At 39.5% G+C, this 19980-nt stretch overlaps 1 protein-coding gene across 12 annotated transcripts in view; it reads left to right on the plus strand.

Moving 5' to 3' along the window:
• Positions 1-19980, plus strand: part of nfasca (neurofascin homolog (chicken) a) — a 118374-nt gene that overhangs the window by 88775 nt on the left and 9619 nt on the right. For 9 of the 12 annotated variants that reach the window (XM_089009337.1, XM_089009342.1, XM_089009344.1 and 6 more), the window contains 3 exons: positions 2745-2894; positions 4105-4233; positions 14279-14348. In XM_089009337.1, the coding sequence (XP_088865463.1) occupies positions 2745-2894; positions 4105-4233; positions 14279-14348 (349 nt within the window). Of the gene's footprint in view, positions 1-2744; positions 2895-4104; positions 4234-14278; positions 14349-16473; positions 16789-19980 lie in introns of those variants that run through there. The other 3 variants (XM_089009347.1, XM_089009349.1, XM_089009343.1) reach the window with 2 other exon arrangements.

Consider the following 19980-nt stretch of genomic DNA (forward strand, 5'->3'; position numbering starts at 1 on the left):
CTCAGAAAATAGTTCTCTGCTCCCCCCCAACCTTAGACCATGGACCTATCAGAGCAGAGGTCTGGCACAGCCACCTCTGGACAGTAAGGATATATATACTGGTAACATCCAATTTACGACCGAGTTCCGCTCTGACCAAACAGTCGTAAGTTGAACTGATCGTAAGTCGAGATGGTCGTAAATCGAAATATAGTAAACTGTATATCCCGAAAATATTGCATTTTATTCATGGCACAACCATCACTGCAAATGCTGTATCTCAAATGTTTAAAAGCAAGTTTCATTTTTACTGCAATACAACTACCCAAATCAAATATATTTTTTCAAAAGATACAATACAGGTAACATCTGACTTACGACCGGGTTCCGTTCTGACCAAACGGTTGTAAGTCGAAATGGTCGTAAGTCGAAATCCATTCACAATGTTGATGCGCAAGAGATGCTGGCTGGCGAAAATTGTTGTAGGCGTTGCTGGCCTGCTAGCACGTTGCGGTGCCAGGTGTAGAATTAAACATTTTAAAAATAAGGTCTAGACGTCATGGTCGTAAGTACGAGTGGTCGTAAGTCGAGCCGATCTTACTTGTATTGATTTATATAGCACTTTAACAACAGCTGAAGCTGGAATAAAACGCTAACATGGGAAAAGAATAATAATAATAATAACCATAACAACAACAACAATACTACTACTACTACTACTACTACTACTACTACTACTACTACTACTACTAATAATAATAATAATAATAATAATAATAATAATAATACATTTCATTTCTAAGCACCTTTCAAAACTCTCAAGGTCACTTTACAGTCACATGATAAGTTTTTCTGTGAGTGAGCAGCGGCGGCCTCTCGTGCTAGCATTCACTCAACCCAGAAGTCACTCAAATAGATAGAAAGCTGGCTAATAGATAGCTAATAGCTAGCCTTAACTAATAGCCAGATTTGGCGGTCGTAAGTCGAGTTGGTCGTAAGTCGGATGTTACATAGGGCCAGAACTACCAGCAAAATTTTAGTTCGCTGACGAAGCCTCTTGGATAAGAAGCGAAATGTCCGACACCTTCAAAGAAGTTCAGATGACGGCTGAAGAAACCTTTTCATCAATATTTATGTGTAGATAAGTATCCAATGACCACAAGTGTCACAATGATGTACATGAATTTCTTGATGTCAATACCTGTCATGTCCTGACAATAGGAATTGTTTTATGGGTTAGAGGAGTGGCATGTTTGCTCTTGTGTTCCTTGCGTTTGGCTTGCTGATGAATTGGGACTGAAAAGGAGCGTTTCGTCATGAATTCTTTTGGATAAGTTCATCCTTCAAGTGGTTGGAAGCATGAAGCATGAAGCATCACTACCTTGTGCTGCCTTCTCTCTTTTCACTCGCTGAGTGTCATGCTCAAGTACAGTGATACCTCAGCTTACGAACTTAACTGGTTCCCAGAAAGTGTGTCTAAGGCGAAAAGTCTGTCTTTGAAACATTAATTTCCCATAGGAAACCATTAAAATGAAAATAATCAGTTCCCAGGTCCCCATAAAACATAATTTTCCACTAAATAAGCCTCAAAGCTACCCCAAATATATCTTATTTCATGTATAATAAATGTGCTATTGTAATGAAAGGAATAAACCGTACCGTATAATAAAGATGTTTTATTGACCTTTGTGATGGTCGTTGCCTCTTGATGATATCCAAGTGAAGTTGCCGTGCTTTCTCGGTGAATACCCTCACTCACATTGTCCCCTGCTAGCTGCTTTTCATTAATCCGAATCAACAGAAGTTTTTCAACCTCTTCTATTGCCTGAGACGTTTCTTAGACAACACCCTTAGCCACACATAGCAATGGTCGACTTAGCATACTGGTACTGGGACGCTAAGGCACACAAACGCACACCTTGTTGGTGGTTTTCAATGATCTTCTTCTTCTGCTTGACTGTAATTTTCGTTTGTATCCTTTTCGGCCTCACACTAGCCTGTGGTGGGGTCTTTTTCGGTCCCATAATAGCAAAAGTACTACACTCAAAACAAACCACGTCTGCACGCAAAGAAAGTGGGTGTGGAAAAGTAGTTCGGCAGTCACCATAGCGCTATTCGACCATGTGGTTTAGTGTTCTTCCGCTGAAAACGAGTCCGCCGGCCATTGTAGCGCTCCGTGTATTTCCCGAAAACTCGTTGGTATGCCAAGATTATATTCTCACGAATTTAATGTTCGGAAGGCGAAAAGTTTGTTAGTTAACACGTCCGTAAGCCGAGGTATCACTGTATTGACCATGTTTTTGTTTTTTATTGTTTTTATTAACTGGAATGATCACACTTCCTTTAGGTGACGGCTTGCAAACAATGGTTTGCATTTTCCAAATCACCTGATTGGAAAAATTAAGAAGAGAATACATTCATATGTGTATTGCTTCTGCCTTGTTGAACACCTGCTCCATTTCATTGCCCTTTTCTGATTACCTCTGGAAAATAGTGCAATTTTTTTTTGGATCAACCCCCACAAGACGTTGTCATGGCCCTCGCTCACTGGTACTACAGTAAATACTTCAAAAACATATTCTCATCTGATCTTATATGTGCATGATTCGTGTATTCCAGAGGGAAATCAGCCTGGATGATCTTGCAGATGTGCATAGCACAGTTTTTGATGATGCTTGGCTACCATAACGGCTGACCATAGAGTTGAACGCAACACTGCCCACCCCCCCTTTTGAGTATGATTGGCCCTTTCTTGTGTCTCCAAGGCGACAACACAATGAAAACCATACCAGTGCCACACCAACCCCCCGTTACAGTGACGGATTTGATCGCGGGGGCCAAATACCATCTGAGGGTTTACTCCCACGAACTCAGCAGCATCACCAGCAAATCGGTTACCTTTGAGACCAAAGCAGGTGAGACCAAACCTGGCCTGGTGGAGTCGGATTGGCAAGGCAAATGGGTTACAAAGGTTGAAGTACTCAAGAATTGGTTCCTCTGAGTCATGCACCGCCCCCATTTGTCTTGTGGTGTTCCGCAGGGCTCAATTTTGAGGCCTCTGCTGTTCTTACTATACCTGCTCCCATTGGGTTCAGTCTTAAGGAAACATGGAATTTCCTTCCACTGCTCTGCAGATGACTGTCGGATCTCTGTCCCACTGTCAGAGATGTTCACTAAGAACAAAGACTCGAACACAGAAAGACTGTCTTTTACTGCCTGCAGGGGGCGTCGTTTTCATGAAGCCACTTTGTGTGCCCTTCTTGGACCGACACCCGCTCTCTGCAACGCTTTTTATTGAGTGTACATGCAAATTCAAGTGATACATGAGTAAAACACTTCCTTCTTGATCTGAATACCACGCCCCTGGATGTCCCACGGACATCCCTCCAAGTCGTCCCCTGGTACAAGCACCAACATCCATAAACCAACACAACATAGACATTTTAATGAGTGTCCTTTCCATGAACCGATAGATTTGTAACCTGGCTACTGATATCTTCCGGTGCGGGAGTGTACCTAATACTCCCTTTTGCCCTGGGTTAGACAGTTTAACGGGCTGGTTCTGTTCGTATCAAAGTCAGCCCAGATTCTCTGTGCTCGATTGCGTATCCTGGTCATGTACACGTATTTGGCTAACTAAGCATAAAACGGGATGAAACTCTTAAACACGATACAGGTAACATCTGACTTACGACCGAGTTCCGTTCCGACCAAACGGTCGTAAGTCAAAATGGTCGAAGTTGAAATCCATTTGAGATGTTGAATAGAGACTTGCAGGCTAAATGACTGGCAAACTCCCCCCTCTGTTGCCATCACACGGTCGATTGCTGTATGAGAGTGAGATGCTGGCTGGCCAAAATTGTCGTACGCATTGCCGGGCTGCTAGCGTGTTGCAATGCCAGATGTATAATTTAAAAATTTAAAATAGGGTCTGGAAGTCATGATCGTAAGTATGGGTGGTCGTAAGTCGAGTCGATCGCAAGTACGAGTGGTCGTAAGTCGAGCCGGTCGTAAGTCGGATGTTACCTGTATTTTCTTCACCTTCTCTCTTTTTCTGCCCCACCCGTTGTGTGTTGTGTTGTGTGTGTGTTTACGCACTTTGACTTTGGGTCACGTCTCCTCCAGCCTACATTGACCAGGTGGATATTGCGACTCAGGGCTGGTTCATCGGCTTGATGTGCGCCATCGCCCTCATTATTTTGATCCTTCTCATCGTCTGCTTCATCAAAAGAAGTCGTGGAGGCAAATATCCAGGTAAGACTTGACTGAGGTGCAAAGTCGGGGTGTAACACGAGGCCAAAAACTTCCACTTCGGTGGGTCTTTGGTTTGAAAGTCACAATTCGGTTTGCATTTGCTACAGGAAGGTAACATTATTATTAATTATTACCAATTGTAATGATAATTTAAATAAAGCAAAGTGTATACAGTTCATATCAAACATGTAAATATCAAGTACAGCGATACCTCAGCTTACGAATTGGTTCAACCTCTTCTATTGACATTAACACCAGCCTGTGGTGGGGCTTTTTCGGTCGCACAATAGCAAACGTACGTAACCAACCACATCTGCACTCAAAGAAAGTGGGTGTGGAAAACTAGTCCGCCAGACACCGTGGCGCTGTTCGACCGTGTGGTTTGGTGTTCGTCCGCCGAAAACTAGTCCGCCAGCCACCGTGGCGCCGTGCGGTTTGGTTTGTCCACCAAAAACTAGTTTCTATGCCAAGATTGTATTCTCTCAAATTTAATGTTCGTAAGGCGAAAAGTTCATGAGCTAAAGTGTTCGTAAAATGAGGTATCACTGTATGCATATATGGACCACTTTCATATAACGCAATCAAAAGTAATGAGATAAAGTAAAGCGTTTAACAAGCTGACAAAAGCATATCGCGAGCGAGAACCTCCACAATTCACTAGCCAGAGACTGAGCTGCTCTTTATTCGTTCACACAGGCGATTTATACAGTGTGAGGCCATTGTCGTTCCATTCCCGAAAAAAATAAATAAATATGAAGGAAAATACCTAACAGTGGTCTCTGTGGCAGTTTCAGTTGCTTAATTCAAAAATCTCATTCATTTCTCGATATATGCTTCGTTTTATTTGTAATGTGACTTTTTAATTTTTTTTTGTCATTTTTTTTACATCGATGAGAAGGTTTCTTCAGCCGTCATCTGTACAAAAGTGAAGGTTTCGGACGTTTCGCCTCCTATCCAAGAGACTTCGTCAGCGAAAGTCTCTTGGATAGGAGGCGAAACGTCCGAAACCTTCACTTTTGTACAGATGACGGCTGAAGAAACCTTCTCATCGATGGACCACTCCTGTACGACTGAGAGCTTACACAGACGCATTTTTTTTACAGTGAGGCAAATTAAATCCTGGAGGGTTAGATGTAGAGATGGACACTTGTACCTATTTTGTTGGCCGTTCGCGAACAGGACGCCCTTCTGTTCTCATCCATCTTTATTCATAAATAAATAAGTAAAATAAAATAAAATCATCCTCTGTCCCCGCCCATTCTCATTAATAATAATAATAATAATAATAATAATAATAATAATAATAATAATAATAATAATAATAATAATAATAATAATACATTCATTTATAAGCGCCCTTCAAAACTCTCAAGGACACTTTACACTCACCAGCGTTCACTCAACCCAGAAGTAACAAAGTTAAAAAAAAACTAAATAACGGAGTGTGTTAGGCAAAAAGTTCGTCTGCCAAACATTTATTTCCCATAAGAAACCATTAAAAATGACAATAATCCGTTCCCAGGTCCCCATAAAACATCATTTTAAAGTCACTTTACATTCACAGGATAAGTTTTTCTGCGGGTGAGCAGCGGCAGCCACACGCGCCAGCATTCATTCAACCCGGAAGTAACTCAAACTGATAGCAAGCTAGCTAGTTAGCGAATAGATAGCTAATAGCTAGCAAATACATAGCTAATAGTTCCCGAATAGATTGCTAATAGCTCGTGAATATATAGCTAATAGCTAGTGAATAGATAGCTAATACTTAGCGAATAGACAGCTAATAGCTAGCAAATAAATTGGATTGGATATGCCTTTATTAGTCTCACAGTGGAGAAATTTACATTTCACAGCAGCAAAGTGATGAAAGGAATGGAAGTAGAAAAACAAAATACATGAGCTGCTGGAAAGGCAGCCACTCTCGCGGCGCCGTCTCGAAGTCATAAGAACAAAAAAAAACTAAATAACAAATAATATGACAGCATAGAGATAACTGATAACTAACGAATATATAGCTAAAAGCTTGCATATCCGTAGCTGATAGCTCCCGAACAGATTGCTAATAGCTAACGAATAGATAGCTAATAGCTAGTGAATAGATAGCTAATACCTAGCGAATATAGCTCATAGCTAGCAAATAGATAGCTGATAGCTAGCGAATAGATCGCTAATAGCTAGTGAATAGATAACTAATAGCTAGCAAATACATAGCTAATAGAACCCGAATAGATTGCTAATAGCTAGCGAATAGATAGCTAATAGCTAGTGAATAGATTGCTAATACCTAGCGAATAGATAGCTAATAGATAGCAAATACATAGCTAATAGCCCCCGAATAGATTGCTAATAGCTAGCGAATATATAGCTAATAGCTAGTGAATAGATAGCTAATACCCAGCGAATAGACAGCTAATAGCTAGCAAACAGATAGCTGATAACTAGCGAATATATAGCTAAAAGCTAGCATATACATAGCTAATAGCTCCCGAATAGATTGCTAATAGCTAGTGAATAGATAGCTAATACCTATCGAATATAGCTAATAGCTCCCGAATAGATTGCTAATAGCTAGCGAATAGATAGCTAATAGCTAGTGAATAGATTGCTAATAGCTAGCGAATAGATAGCTAATAGCTAGTGAATAGATAGCTAATACCTAGCAAATATAGCTAATAGCTAGCAAATAGATAGCTCATAGCTAGTGAATAGATAGCTAATAGCTAGCGAATACAGCTAAACAACTTTTCTAGCCCGGAAAACTTCTTTCTTGGAAACTTGAAATTAAAAAATCGACATTTTGCTGGGAATATGCGATACTGTTTTAAGGGCCAAACAATGGTAACATTTTTTATTCTTATAACATCGGGACTTGGAAAAAAAACTAAGCCAAAATGAAGCCAACATAATGACAATCATTAAAATAATTATAAAATAAATTATAAATTATAAATACAGTAAAGTCTCGTTCTCGAGAGTCGGAAAAAATATCGATATAACCGGACTATCGATATATCCGATCCTGCGGCATGTAAATTTTCTCCTTGCATTCATAGAAATAGTATCGTAATAAGCAGTACTATCGATATAACCGATATCGATATAACGAGACTTTACTGTATATACATGATTAAAGCAGTTCCATCCTGAAGCTGTACGGCCAAGTTTGTTTGGTCTTAAAATACATACAGTGAATTAGATTTTAATAAGATATGATTGTTCATAGATGATGTCATCATTGGCGCAAAAGGTCAAATTAAGTACCACAAAAACCTACAGCAGGTGGCAAAAACTGCAATTGTGACATTTTAAAATCGGCATGACGATATTTTGTTTTCAAAAGGACAAATAACTGCTGTATTATTTGTTATTATTAACATATGATAACACCGACAATTAACAGTTTGTGGGATATCACCGTTAACAACTAAACTGTATGCTGAATTTTTATTTTTTAATTCTAAAAAAAATATTCATATATAAATATGTATTTTTTATATTCTGTATAAATGACTGTAATGTTTTGCAGTTTTGTTAATGTCTAGATGGTGGTTGCATCACTGCTTTCGCAAGCCGTCTAGGTAGGTGGTGATGTCCTGCAAAGTTTTGAATTAACACTCCGGTCAAGCTGAGTAGAGCAATAAAAAAAACACCAGAATTGAAAATATTTCATAACCACATTCTGAGCAAATAATGGCAGCAATGCCGAAGATGCAAAGTCACCCAGTGGGTTTAACCAACCGCTTGGTTTCAATTGAATGAAATGAGTTGTACTTGCTATCATGATGACAGTACAGTACAGTACAGTACAGTGATACCTTGGCTTACGAAGTAACCCAGAAGGTGAAAAGTGTTTCTTCCAAACATGAATTTCCCATAGGAAACCATTAAAATGAGAATAATCAGTTCCCAGGTCCCCATAAAACATCATTTGCTACGAAATAAGCCTTGCAACTCGATAAAATATACCTTATTTTATGGATAATAAATGTACTTTTGTATTGTAATTAAAGAAATACATTGTCCTGTATAATAAAGTCATTTTATTTACCTTTGTGATGGTCGTTGATATAGTTTCCTCTTGATGATATTTGAGTAAAATTTCCGTGCTTTCTCGGCGATAATACCCTCACTCACACTGTCCCCTGCTAGCTGCTTTTTGTTAATCCAAATCAACAGAGGTTTTTCAACCTCTTCTATTGCCTGATACCATTGCTTAGACATCACAGAAACACTCTTAGCCACACGTAGCGATGGTCGACTTAGCATACTGGTACTGGGACGCTAAGGCACACAAACGCACACCTCGTTGGTGTTTTTACGATGATCTCCTTCTTCTGCTCGACCGTCATTTTCCTTAGGGTCCTCTTCGGCTTAACACTAGCCTGTGGTGGGGTCTTTTTTGCTCCCATAATAGCAAAAGTACTCCACTCGATAGCAAACCACATCTGTACTCAAAGAAAACTAGTCCGCCAGCCACCGTGGCACTGGTCGACCGTGTGGTTTGGTGTTCATCCGCCGAAAACTAGTCCGCCAGCCACCGTGGCGCTGTGGGTTGGTTTGTCCGCCGAAAACTAGTTCTTATGCCAAGATTATATTCTCGCGAATTTAATCTTCGTAAAGCGAAAGGTTCGTGAGGTAAAGTGTTCGTCAACTGAGGTATCGCTGTACTCGAACACTTGAGGTCAATCTGAGGAGGCGTTTGAGTTTGGCAAAAATGGGCGTGGTCACAGGCAATTTTCCATTCCAGGATTTTGAGATACCAATACTGACACCGATCATCGATGAAACAGAGTCTTGTCATTATAATGCAACCAAATGGACTCACTATCTAGCTATATAGCTACATAGCTAGCTGAGTCCGGAAACATATTAGCTATCTAGTTATTTAGTAGTATATTTATTTATTTGTTTATTTATTTATGTATTTATGTATTTATTAATGTATCAGAATCAGAAAACTTTATGTATTTATGTATTAATTTATTTGTGTATTTATGTATTTAGTTAGTATTTTTTTATGTGTTTATTTATCTATTTGTCCATTTGTTAATGTATTTCTATCTATCTATCTATCTATCTATCTATCTATCTATCTATCTATCTATCTATCTATCTATCTATCTATCTATCTATCTATCTATCTATCTATCTATCTATCTATCTATCTATCTATCTATCATCGTAAAAACACCAACGAGTTGTGCGTTTGTGTGCCTTAGCGTCCCAGTACCAGTATGCTAAGTCGACCATCGCTACGTGTGGCTAAGAGTGTTTCTGTGATGTCTAAGCAATGGTATCTAAATGGACAAAATCCGACTTCAACGGACAGTTAGGACGGCGTAAAAAATCATTGGCACCGCCCTACCCACTCTCGAGGACTTGCACACTGCAAGAATCCAAACTAGGGCGCGGAAAATCTTACTGGACCCTCCGCACCCTGCCCACCACCTTTTCCAGCTACTCCCCTCAGGCAGGCGCTACCGATCCATGCGCACCAAATCCAGCAGACATTGAAACAGCTTCTTCCCCCAAGCCATTAACTCTTTGAACTCTTTCAACAGTAGCCAAAATGGAACTGTATAGTGCCACTTAGCAGTTTTTTTGACAACGATACTAGTGCAGCGTGTTCTACCGGAAACAAATTCCTTGTGTGTTCTACATACTTGGCAATAAAGATGATTCTGATTCTGATTCTGATCTATCTATCTATCTATCTATCTATCTATCTATCTATCTATCTATCTATCTATCTATCTATCTATCTATCTATCTATCTATCTGTCTGTCTGTCTGTCTGTCTGTCTGTCTGTCTGTCTGTCTGTCTGTCTGTCTGTCTGTCTGTCTTTCTGTCTTTCTGTCTGTCTGTAGTTCATCTTTTAGCTATGTAGCTAGCTAGCTGGTTATCTATTGGCTATCTATTAGTTAGCAAGCTAGCTTTCTATCTATTTGAGTGATTCCGGGTCGAGTGAACGCTGGCGCGTGTGGCTGCCGCTGCTCGCCCACAGAAAAGCTTATCCTGTGAATGTAAAGTGACCTTGAGAGTTTTGAAAGGCGCTTATAAATGAAATGTATTCTTATTCTTATTCTTATTCTTATTCTTATTCTTATTCTTATTCTTATTCTTATTCTTATTCTTATTCTCATTCTCATTCTTATTCTTATTCTTATTGAGATTACACACCGACATTGGCCATTTGGATTCCCTTCCCAAGAGTGTCTGTTTTGTGAAGATTGACCCAATAGTTCCTGAGATATCGGTGGTCACAGGCCAAATTACATTTTGCAAAACTAATAACCGGTAATATTTGTTGTGTCGTACAGTAGCTCCCAAACCCTTGATCTGATTGACCTGAAATTGAGATTTAATCTATGCCATCACATACAAGTACGGCACATTTCATTCAATTCAAACTCTGATCAGATGAATTTGTCTCATTTTTGAAATGATTTGGCACAGAAAGACTCCTGACAAAGTGTTTCCATACTAGAAGATGGAATGTTTGGATAAAAACGACCTTAACAAACAAATCTAATCATCAAACTAAATACTGTACAGTGATAACTCTGCCCACGAACTTAATCGGTTCCCAGAAAGCTTGTGTCAGGCGAAAAGTTCGTCTTCCAAACATTAATTTCCCATAAGAAACCATTAAAATGAGAATAATCCGTTCCCAGGTCCCCATAAAACATACTTTTCTTCTAAATAAGCCATAAAGGACAACCGACGCCTCCTGGCAAGTTGTGTCCATAATTTGTAAAATCACTTCAAATGACTTCTACTGAGCGTATTTTACAAAAATTCCACCGCATATCGCTATATTTTACCATTTAAGAATTGTGCGGAATATTCCGGAAGTCTTGTTTTGGAGTTGGTGACGAGTCCTCACGTCACGTCACTGAAGGAATGCCCCTGACCGAGAAAGGACATACTGCTGTCGCAGTCCTTTCATCACCTCAATGCATTTTGCGGTACTTTGTTTGGTCTGAAAACTTTGTATTGATCCGTGTTTGTCACGTGCGAGTTGACAACGGGGGGGCGGGGCTGCCTCTCCCGGCCGTTCTCCACCTGCTGTCAATTCTTTAATCACGGACATGGGGCATTTATACGGTTCGCGGTCACCTCGCCAATGCCGGATGATTAAATCACCTCGGGTCTCTACCGTACCTGGACTCTTCCTTCGATGCGCGAGTGTATCCGGTCCGAGGTATTCTCCCCGCGTCCCATAAATGTATGTCATCTTCCGGGATTGTGTAATTTTGCACCCCCGTGTGCCATTTGCTTTTTGGCTTGGTACGCGGGTCGGATCACGCCTTCTTATTCGCTGTGTTTTCTTTGATTTGTGAATAAACATCCTGCTTGGATAGTACGTCTTTTTCGCCTGCTTTGGACCCCAAACATTCCACTACGTTCCGACGAGTCAGCTGCCGTCACTCTCGCTCGGAACGTGATAGTGTTGATGGCGAAATTAGAAGGAAAATACATAAATAACGCGATGGTGAATCCTTGTGTGTTGCACCGAGCATCTATTTGATATTCGCTGACAAAAATTCTAAGGAATTAATCAGGCTGTTTCCACGGAACTTGATAAGTGTTTACTGTAGCTTGCTCTCACTAACCAGCGCCAGCACCAGTATCACCAGCGCCACCTGTCATGAGGCAGGAGAATTGTTGACTCACCTATGCACACAGTTTTGATCAAAATAAAATAAAATAAAATAAACACTGTAGTACAGTGTTTATAATGTAAAGCCACTCTACATTATATACACCAGCTAAACTGCAGACATTTAGTTCATATACTAAATGTTTTTGAACACTTTGGTAGCAATATGCAGAGGGACAGTAATGCGGTCTCACTGCTGAGCAAGCCAGCACAGTTCGCATAGTCATTGGGGAGTCATAGTCATTGGTGAGGCTCAGTCGGCTGGTGCCTCACTGCGAGTCTCTACTTAGTATTTCAACGGTAAATGTGAAAATTCAACACAAAAAAATAAAATGGTGAAGTTAAATGGAAAAGAATTTTAAAGTACAAATCACTCAATACGTCTGTGTAAGCCCTCAGTCTCAGTCTCAGTCGACCCTTCCAATAGATACAAGAAAGAAATGATAGACTCTCTCCAAAAGTTAGAGAAAGGAAAACATAGAGACAAACAGATGTATTTTAGATTATACCCAAGGGAGGCAACGCCATGCATCTATGGCCTGCTAAAAATACGTAAAAACGGTTCCGCCACAGACCCATTTTTTGTAGCATTGACTTCTCTACAGACAATGTAGCCAAATATTTAAAAACTATCTTAGCCCCGTTGGTTGGTAACACAGAATATCACGTAGAGAACACCACAGGGTTTGTAGAGAGGATCAAAGACCTCATATTGGAACCTGAGGAAACTTTCGCATCTTACGATGTGACTTCTCTCTTTACATCTGTTCCAACCCCAGCAGCAGTCTCAGTGGTGAGGACGAGACTACTGGCGGATGTTTCTCTGCATGAAAGAACCAAACTTAAACCAGACCACATCTGCCAATTATTGGAAATCTTCCTTAATACTACGTATTTTCAATTTAAGGAGACATTTTACAAACAAATTCATGGCTGTGATATGGGCTCACCAGTCTCACCCATAGTGGTTAATCTGTACATGGAAGAGATGGAGAAACAGGCCCTCACATCCTTCCCAGGGACAAAACCTAGACACTGGTTTAGATATGTGGACGATACTTTTGTCATAATTAAGAAACAAGAAATTCAATCCTTCACAGATCAACTCAACTCGGTAGACATCAACATTAAATTTACTCATGAGGACATTCAAGAGAACCAACTAGCCTTTAGGGATTGTGAAGTCATTATAAAAGAGTACAGGGCGCTAAAAACAGAAGTCTTTGGGAAGTCTGCGCACACTGACCAATACTTACTTTTTGATTCTAACCACCCTTTACAACACAAACTAGGAGTTATCAGAACCCTCCAGCATAGGGCTAAACCAATACCAGCAAGCGTTGAAGGTAGAGAAAAGGAGTCAAAACATATCAGGAGAGCACTCACAAACTGTGGGTACCCTCAGTGGTCATTTAACAAATGTCAGAAAGGAAGAATAGGGAATTAAACCAAAAAATCTGAAGATACAAAAAGGAGAGGAGTAGCAGTATCTTACATAGCAGGAGTTTCTGAAAAATTACAAAGAGTCCTTTGGCAACACAAAATTCCTACTTATTTCAAACCGATAAACACTTTAAGGCAAAAATGAGTGCATCCACAAGATAGGCTACCAAATGAAAAACAAAGTCATGTAGTTTATTCCATACATTGTAAGAATGAAAATTGTAAAGAGCAGTACAATGGGGAGACTAATCAAATTCTCAAAAAAGACTTTATCAACATCGCAGGGATAATAATACTAGTGGGCCTCAATCGGCAGTACATTTGCACCTAAAAGCTAGCAACCACTCATTTGACGACAATGAGGTTAAAATCTTAGCGAAAGAACATAGATGGTTTGAAAGGGGAGTAAAAGAAGCGATTTTCATAAAACAACTAAATCATTAAACCGGTTTGGTGGGGTGAGGTTCAATTTGGATCGTTCATACAATAGCCTGCTTAGGCAACATAGGATTAGTAATACTGATTAGGTGATACCGGTCGAAGTGGGGCAATCAGGCCATTCGTTAGTCAGAACGACAGGAACTATCAGTGGAGCAGCTGCAGGGAGTAGTCCTCTTCTCCCCCCAACATGAGAGCAGGGACCTATCATAGCAGAGTCCGACACCTTCAAAGAAATTAGTACAGATGACGGCTGAAGAAAGCTTTTCATCGATAAATCACTCAATAAATATAACTGTTGAATTTATTTTTTCATTTGATATTTCCATGATGACAGGTCAGGCTGTGCCTCCCCTGACTGCACGTCACTGATGGTCACAAATTTATTGTTTATGAGGCAGAAAGTTTGTGAGCTAAAGCGTTCGTAAGCCGCGGTATCACTGTACTGCAAATAATTTTGAATCAGTCACTAAATATGTTGTTCTACATTTTTTTTTCAGTCCGAGATAAAAAAGATCTTCCGTTGGATTCTGTTGATCACAAAGACCGGGATGGATCCTTTGATTATCAGTAAGTATCACCACCAAACGGAACCTGCTGCTGTTTATCATCAACTCAGAATCAAGAATTGACTCTACTTCATCAATCAATCCTCTCTGAAGCATCTTATTCGATTTGCCCCAATTATGTAGATGTTGTCAATTGATTTTTCAACCTGTGATCATATTGCCTCTCCAGGATAGGATGTCATAACGTTCACTTGATTTTTTTTCTAATTATGGTAACACGAAATGCAAAACCACACTTAAGGTTGCCTAAAGTATTAGTTTAGTTAAATCAGCTATTTTATTATTTCTCATTTTTTAGGGTTTTATTGTTCTGTGTATTGTTCTTTTAATTGTAAAGTGTCCTTGGGTATTCTGAAAGGCGCTTGGAAATTAAATGTATTATTATTATTATTATTAACGTTGTAAGCTATAACAAAAACAGCATAAGCCGACAAAACTAAAAGAAGAAGAAAAAACGAACAAATGCAGGCCGCTTTCTTTGAGATTACATTTGAACATTTTTATGTATTTATTTTTTTAGTTCCAAAGAAATTGGAACTCTGGTAACATTCAGTAAATCCCAAATATCGCTGTGACTTCTGCAAAACATAGCAACCTAAGATGGCAGAATATACAGGGTGACCCAAAAAGATGCGTACCCATGAAAATGTCAATTGTGGCCTGGATCAAAAAGCTATAAATTTCAAATTACAATCACACATTATTGAGTTTATGGAAGACGATTTAGCTGAGTTTGAGCTATTTCTGTCAATGTTTAGTCAATGTATGGCTTTCCCAAGATGTGTTCCAAATGTCCACCATTTTGTTGCAAGCAAACCTGTACTCGTCTGACAAAGTTGTCAATCTGGAAATCTGATTTGTGAAAGCAAAAGAGTCATTGACACCACATTTAATACTCCAGGGTTTGCAGAACTGATTGTGCAGGCATCCAGGTCGATTTCTGACCCTGTGACTAGTGACTAGCCAATTATAGTATGCAAAAACTCTTTCCAGCGCCTTCCACCAAGCCTTGGATTGCCACCTTAAAATCTGATTTGATAAAGCAACAGAGTCGTTGACACCACATTTAATGCTCCAGGGCCTTCGGAACTGATTGTGAAGGCGTCCAGGTGGATTTCTGACCCTGTGACTCGTGACTAGCCAATCATCGTATGAAAAAACTGTGACGTTTCCAGGGCCTTTCAGCAAGCCCTGGATTGCCAACTCGAAATCATATTTGTTAAATCAACAGAGTCATTGACACCACATTTAATGCTCCAGGGCCTTCAGAACTGATTCTGAAGGCGTCCAGGTGGATTTCTGACCCTGTGACTAGTGACTAGCTAATCATAGTTTTCAAAAATCCTGACATTGACCGGGGCCGTCAAGAAGGCGTTGGTACCCCTTTTTGGTCGCCAACTTGAAATCTGATTGTTAGATCAACAGTTTGATTGCCACATTTGATGCGACAGGACCTGCAGAACTGATTGTGAAGGTGTCCAGGTGAATTTCTGACCCTGTGACTCGTGACTAGTATGCGAAAACTCTGACGTTTCCAGCGCCTTTCAGCAGGCCTTGGATTGCCAACTGGAAATCTGATATGTTCAAGCAACACGCAAACCTGTACTGTTCTGACAAAGTTGTCAATCACTTTTCTTTCGGGAGAAAACATTGCTGCAGTGAGGGACTCAGTAGGACGCATCTTTTTGGGTCACTCCCTCGAAAGAGGAGTTTGTAAAATTAAGTGATTGACAACTTTGTCAGACCAGTACAGGTTTGCTTGCAACAAAATGGCGGACATTTGGAACACATCTTGGGACAAAATGGTGGACATTTGGAACACATCTTGGGAAAGTTATAAATTCACTAAAAACGGACAGAAATAGCTGAAACTCTGCTGAATGGTCTTCCATAAACAGAATCATGTGTGGTTGTAATTTTAAATCAATAGCTTTTTAATCAAAGCCACAATTGAAATTTTAATGGCTATGTATCTTTTTGGGTCACCCTGTACAAAGCAGCTTTTTCTGATGAACTTAGAGGAATACATTTCTCCAAAATCTGCTAAAATCTTAAAATGAGATATGTAAATGAGGCAAAATATGGCAATATTCTGTGTATCACGTTGTGTATTTTGTTCCTTTCAGGTTCTACTGATTGCAGAGTCATCATTCTTCTCAAAGAAAAATGACTAATGCCTTGTTTTAACAAAAATGTCTTTGGTTTTGCATGCTAACTAAACTAAACATTCCTTTTTTTGTTGTCCATTATTTAAGACCCTAAAAAAAATGTCAAGCTTTTACAAAACGTCATTTAGAATCATATTTTTTATGACACCTAATCTATCCACTCCGTTCACTCATTCACTACCATTGACAAATTTATTTGGGAATTGATATGACAGAGCACCATTTCTGAATTTTGCGTATTTATGCTTGGGTGCTGATAAAGCGCTGACCAGACCTCTGACAGTGTTTTTTTTCTTCCACAAGGGGGCAGCATTTCCCTTTTTTCCATGTTAGCGATTTGTTTCAGTTTCGCTGTTGCTAAAGCGCTATATAAACCAATATGGATGAATTGCATTGTATTTTGGACAGCCGCCCTCATTTCAAGCTCATATAACTCCAGACCCATATCATTGAGGAAAATACTGGAATAATAATATTAACTCATTCACTGCCATTCACCAATCTATTCGGGAATTGAAAATATGACGTAGAGCGCCATTCCCGAATTTGTTCAGGTTTTGTTTTTTCATGCTTGTGTGCCGATAAATCAGAATCAGAATCAGAATCATCTTTATTGCCAAGTACGTAGAACACACAAGGAATTTGTTTCCGGTAGAACACGCTGCACTAGTATCGTCGTCAAAAAAACTGCTAAGTGGCACTATACAGTTCCATTTTGGCTACTGTTCATGGCCTCTGGCAGTGTTTTCCCTTCCACAAGGGGGCAGCATTTCACTTTTTTCCATGTTAACGCTTTGTTCCAGCTTCAGCTGTTGTTAAAGCGATCTATATAAACCAATATGTATGTATTTCCCTTTTTTCCATGTTAGTGATTTGTTTCAGTTTCGCTGTTGCTAAAGCGCTATATAAACCAATATGGATGAATTGCATTGTATTTTGGACAGCCGCCCTCATTTCAAGCTCAGATAACTCCAGACCCATATCATTTAGGAAAATACTGGAATAATATTATTAACTCATTTGCCATTCACACATTTATTCGGGAATTGAAAATATGATGTAGAGCACCATTCCCAAATTTCTTGGGGTTTTAATTTTTCATGGTTGGGTGGCGATAAAGCGTGGCCATGGCCTCTGGCAATGTTTTTTCTTGTTCACAACGGGGCAGCATTTCCCTTTTTTTCCATGATTGCGCTTATTTCCACCTCTAGCTGTTGTTAAAACGCAATATGAATCAATAAGTAATGTATTTTGGACAGCTGCTCTCATTTCAAGCTCAGATAAATCCAGACCCATATCATTTAGGAAAATACTGGAATAATGATATTAACTCATTCACTGCCATTCACAAATTTATTCGGGAATTGAAAATATGACATAGAGCACCATTCCCCAATTTTCGGGGTTTTCCGTGGTGCGCGGTGAAGCGCTGGCCATGGCCTCTGACAATGTTTTTTCTTGTCCAAATCGGGGCAGCGTTTCCATTTTTTTTCCATGTTCGCGCTTTTTTCAGCTTCAACTGTTGTTAAAACGCAATATAAATCAATAAGTATTGTGTTTTGGACAGCCACCCTCATTTCAAGCTCAGATAACTCCAGACCCATATCATTTAGGAATTAATGTTTTTTAATGAAAGAAGATAATCTAAGTTTTCTTACTCTGCATTGGATGTTAATGTCGTCATAAAACTCAATATCCTGCAATTCGATCCACAATGACAAAAACTCTGGCACTGTAGTGGACACATTTTTGCACATCTGCCAGTGAATGAGTTAATTATGTTTTATCCTAAGAATTGCATTGTATTTTGGCCACCCTCATTTCAAGCTCATTTAACTCCAGACTAATATCATTTAGGACTGAACTCTTTTTTTCGGTCAAAAGGACAGAGTCCTAGGGTTCTAACGCTGCATTGAATCTTTATGTCATCCTAAAACTCAATAGTTTGTGGGTCCTGGAATTCGAGTGACAATGACAAAAACCCTGGCATTGTAGTGGACATATTTTTTTAAAATGTCTGGCAGTCAATGAGTCAATTATATATATATATATATATATATATATATATATATATATATATATATATATATATATATATATATATATATATTTTTACAACACCTAGTCTATAAACCCTGTTTAATTATGTTTTATCATATTCTTTTCTCATTTTTTTTAAAATATTTTTTGCTCAAAAGCTGTTGCCATACAAGTCTGCAATTCCATTATGGAATGTCAGTCGGCTAACTTTGATGTCTTTAAAGGACAACCGACGTCACTTTTTTGTTTCCTAATTGACATCAGAAAAACGTTTTATGGCATCTAAAATACCCAAAATACGCAGTATGATATTTTTATTAAAATGCAAACCACCAATAAAAATGACTTAAAGTGTCCAAAATCTGCAAAAAATTGAGCTGCGAATTGGGCATTTTCAGAAAGTCCTGCCCCCAGTTCGTGACGTCACGCCAAGACGTCTTGCATTGCTGGAGAATCAAAACGATGGCTTCAGATTCGGAAAATATGCTTTCTTGTTACACATCCAGTTATGAATATGATTCAAATAGTTCTGAAGAGGAAAGCATACATGTTTGCAATCGATTAAAGAATGTGTTCCGTGCCATTTTGAGGCAACATTGGGGGGAAATGTCTCACCCAAAAAGAGGCAGAAAATGACCACCGAGCTCCTGTGAGGAATGAATCAGCCCGTTTCCACAGGCTGATAAAATCCTTACATGGAGCTTGGACGCCCTTTTCTGGCTCTTTCTGGTGCAACACAAGGTTCTCAGACCAAACAAGCATTGACGTGATGGAAAGACTGCTACAACGTGTCCTTTTTTTCGGTCAGGGGCGTTCCTTCAGTGACGTCACGTACGGACTCGTCACCAACTCAAAAACAAGACTTCCGGAATATTCAGCACAAGTCTTAAAACGTAAAATATAGCTATATGCGGTGGAATCTTTTTAAAATACGCTCAGTCGAAGTCATTTGAAGCCATTTTACAAATTATGCACACAACTTGTCCGGAGACATCGATTGTCCTTTAAATTGAGGTGGAAGTTCCTCATCCATGTATGCCATCAGCATTTATTACCACCAGAAGTTTGCTGGTTTGATGCCAAATAAATGACACATTCGGACGTAAACGGTGTCTCTGGTCAGACTCACAGACTAATAACAGAAGCCTGTGCAGTTGCATGTGTTTGGAAAGTGCTCCTCTTTTCCACATTCAAGTTAACCCTTCACTCCTCTCGTGCCCTTTCTTCGCCACTTGTCGTTATTATAACTCGCCGCTGCCTGACAGGAAGAAAAACAACAACAGGTAATTAGTTTGTTGCTGAGACACGATGCTCCATTGTCCAAAATTTGTTCTGAGGATATCAGAATTTAGGGCCCATCACATTTTACAGCCTGTTTGACTATCAATCAATCGAAGCCAATGCAAAACTTTCATTTCTAGGCGA

This window comes from Hippocampus bargibanti, linkage group LG12, assembly GCF_051943395.1.
Source record: "Hippocampus bargibanti isolate YZ-2025 linkage group LG12, ASM5194339v1, whole genome shotgun sequence".
NCBI lineage: Eukaryota > Metazoa > Chordata > Actinopteri > Syngnathiformes > Syngnathidae > Hippocampus > Hippocampus bargibanti.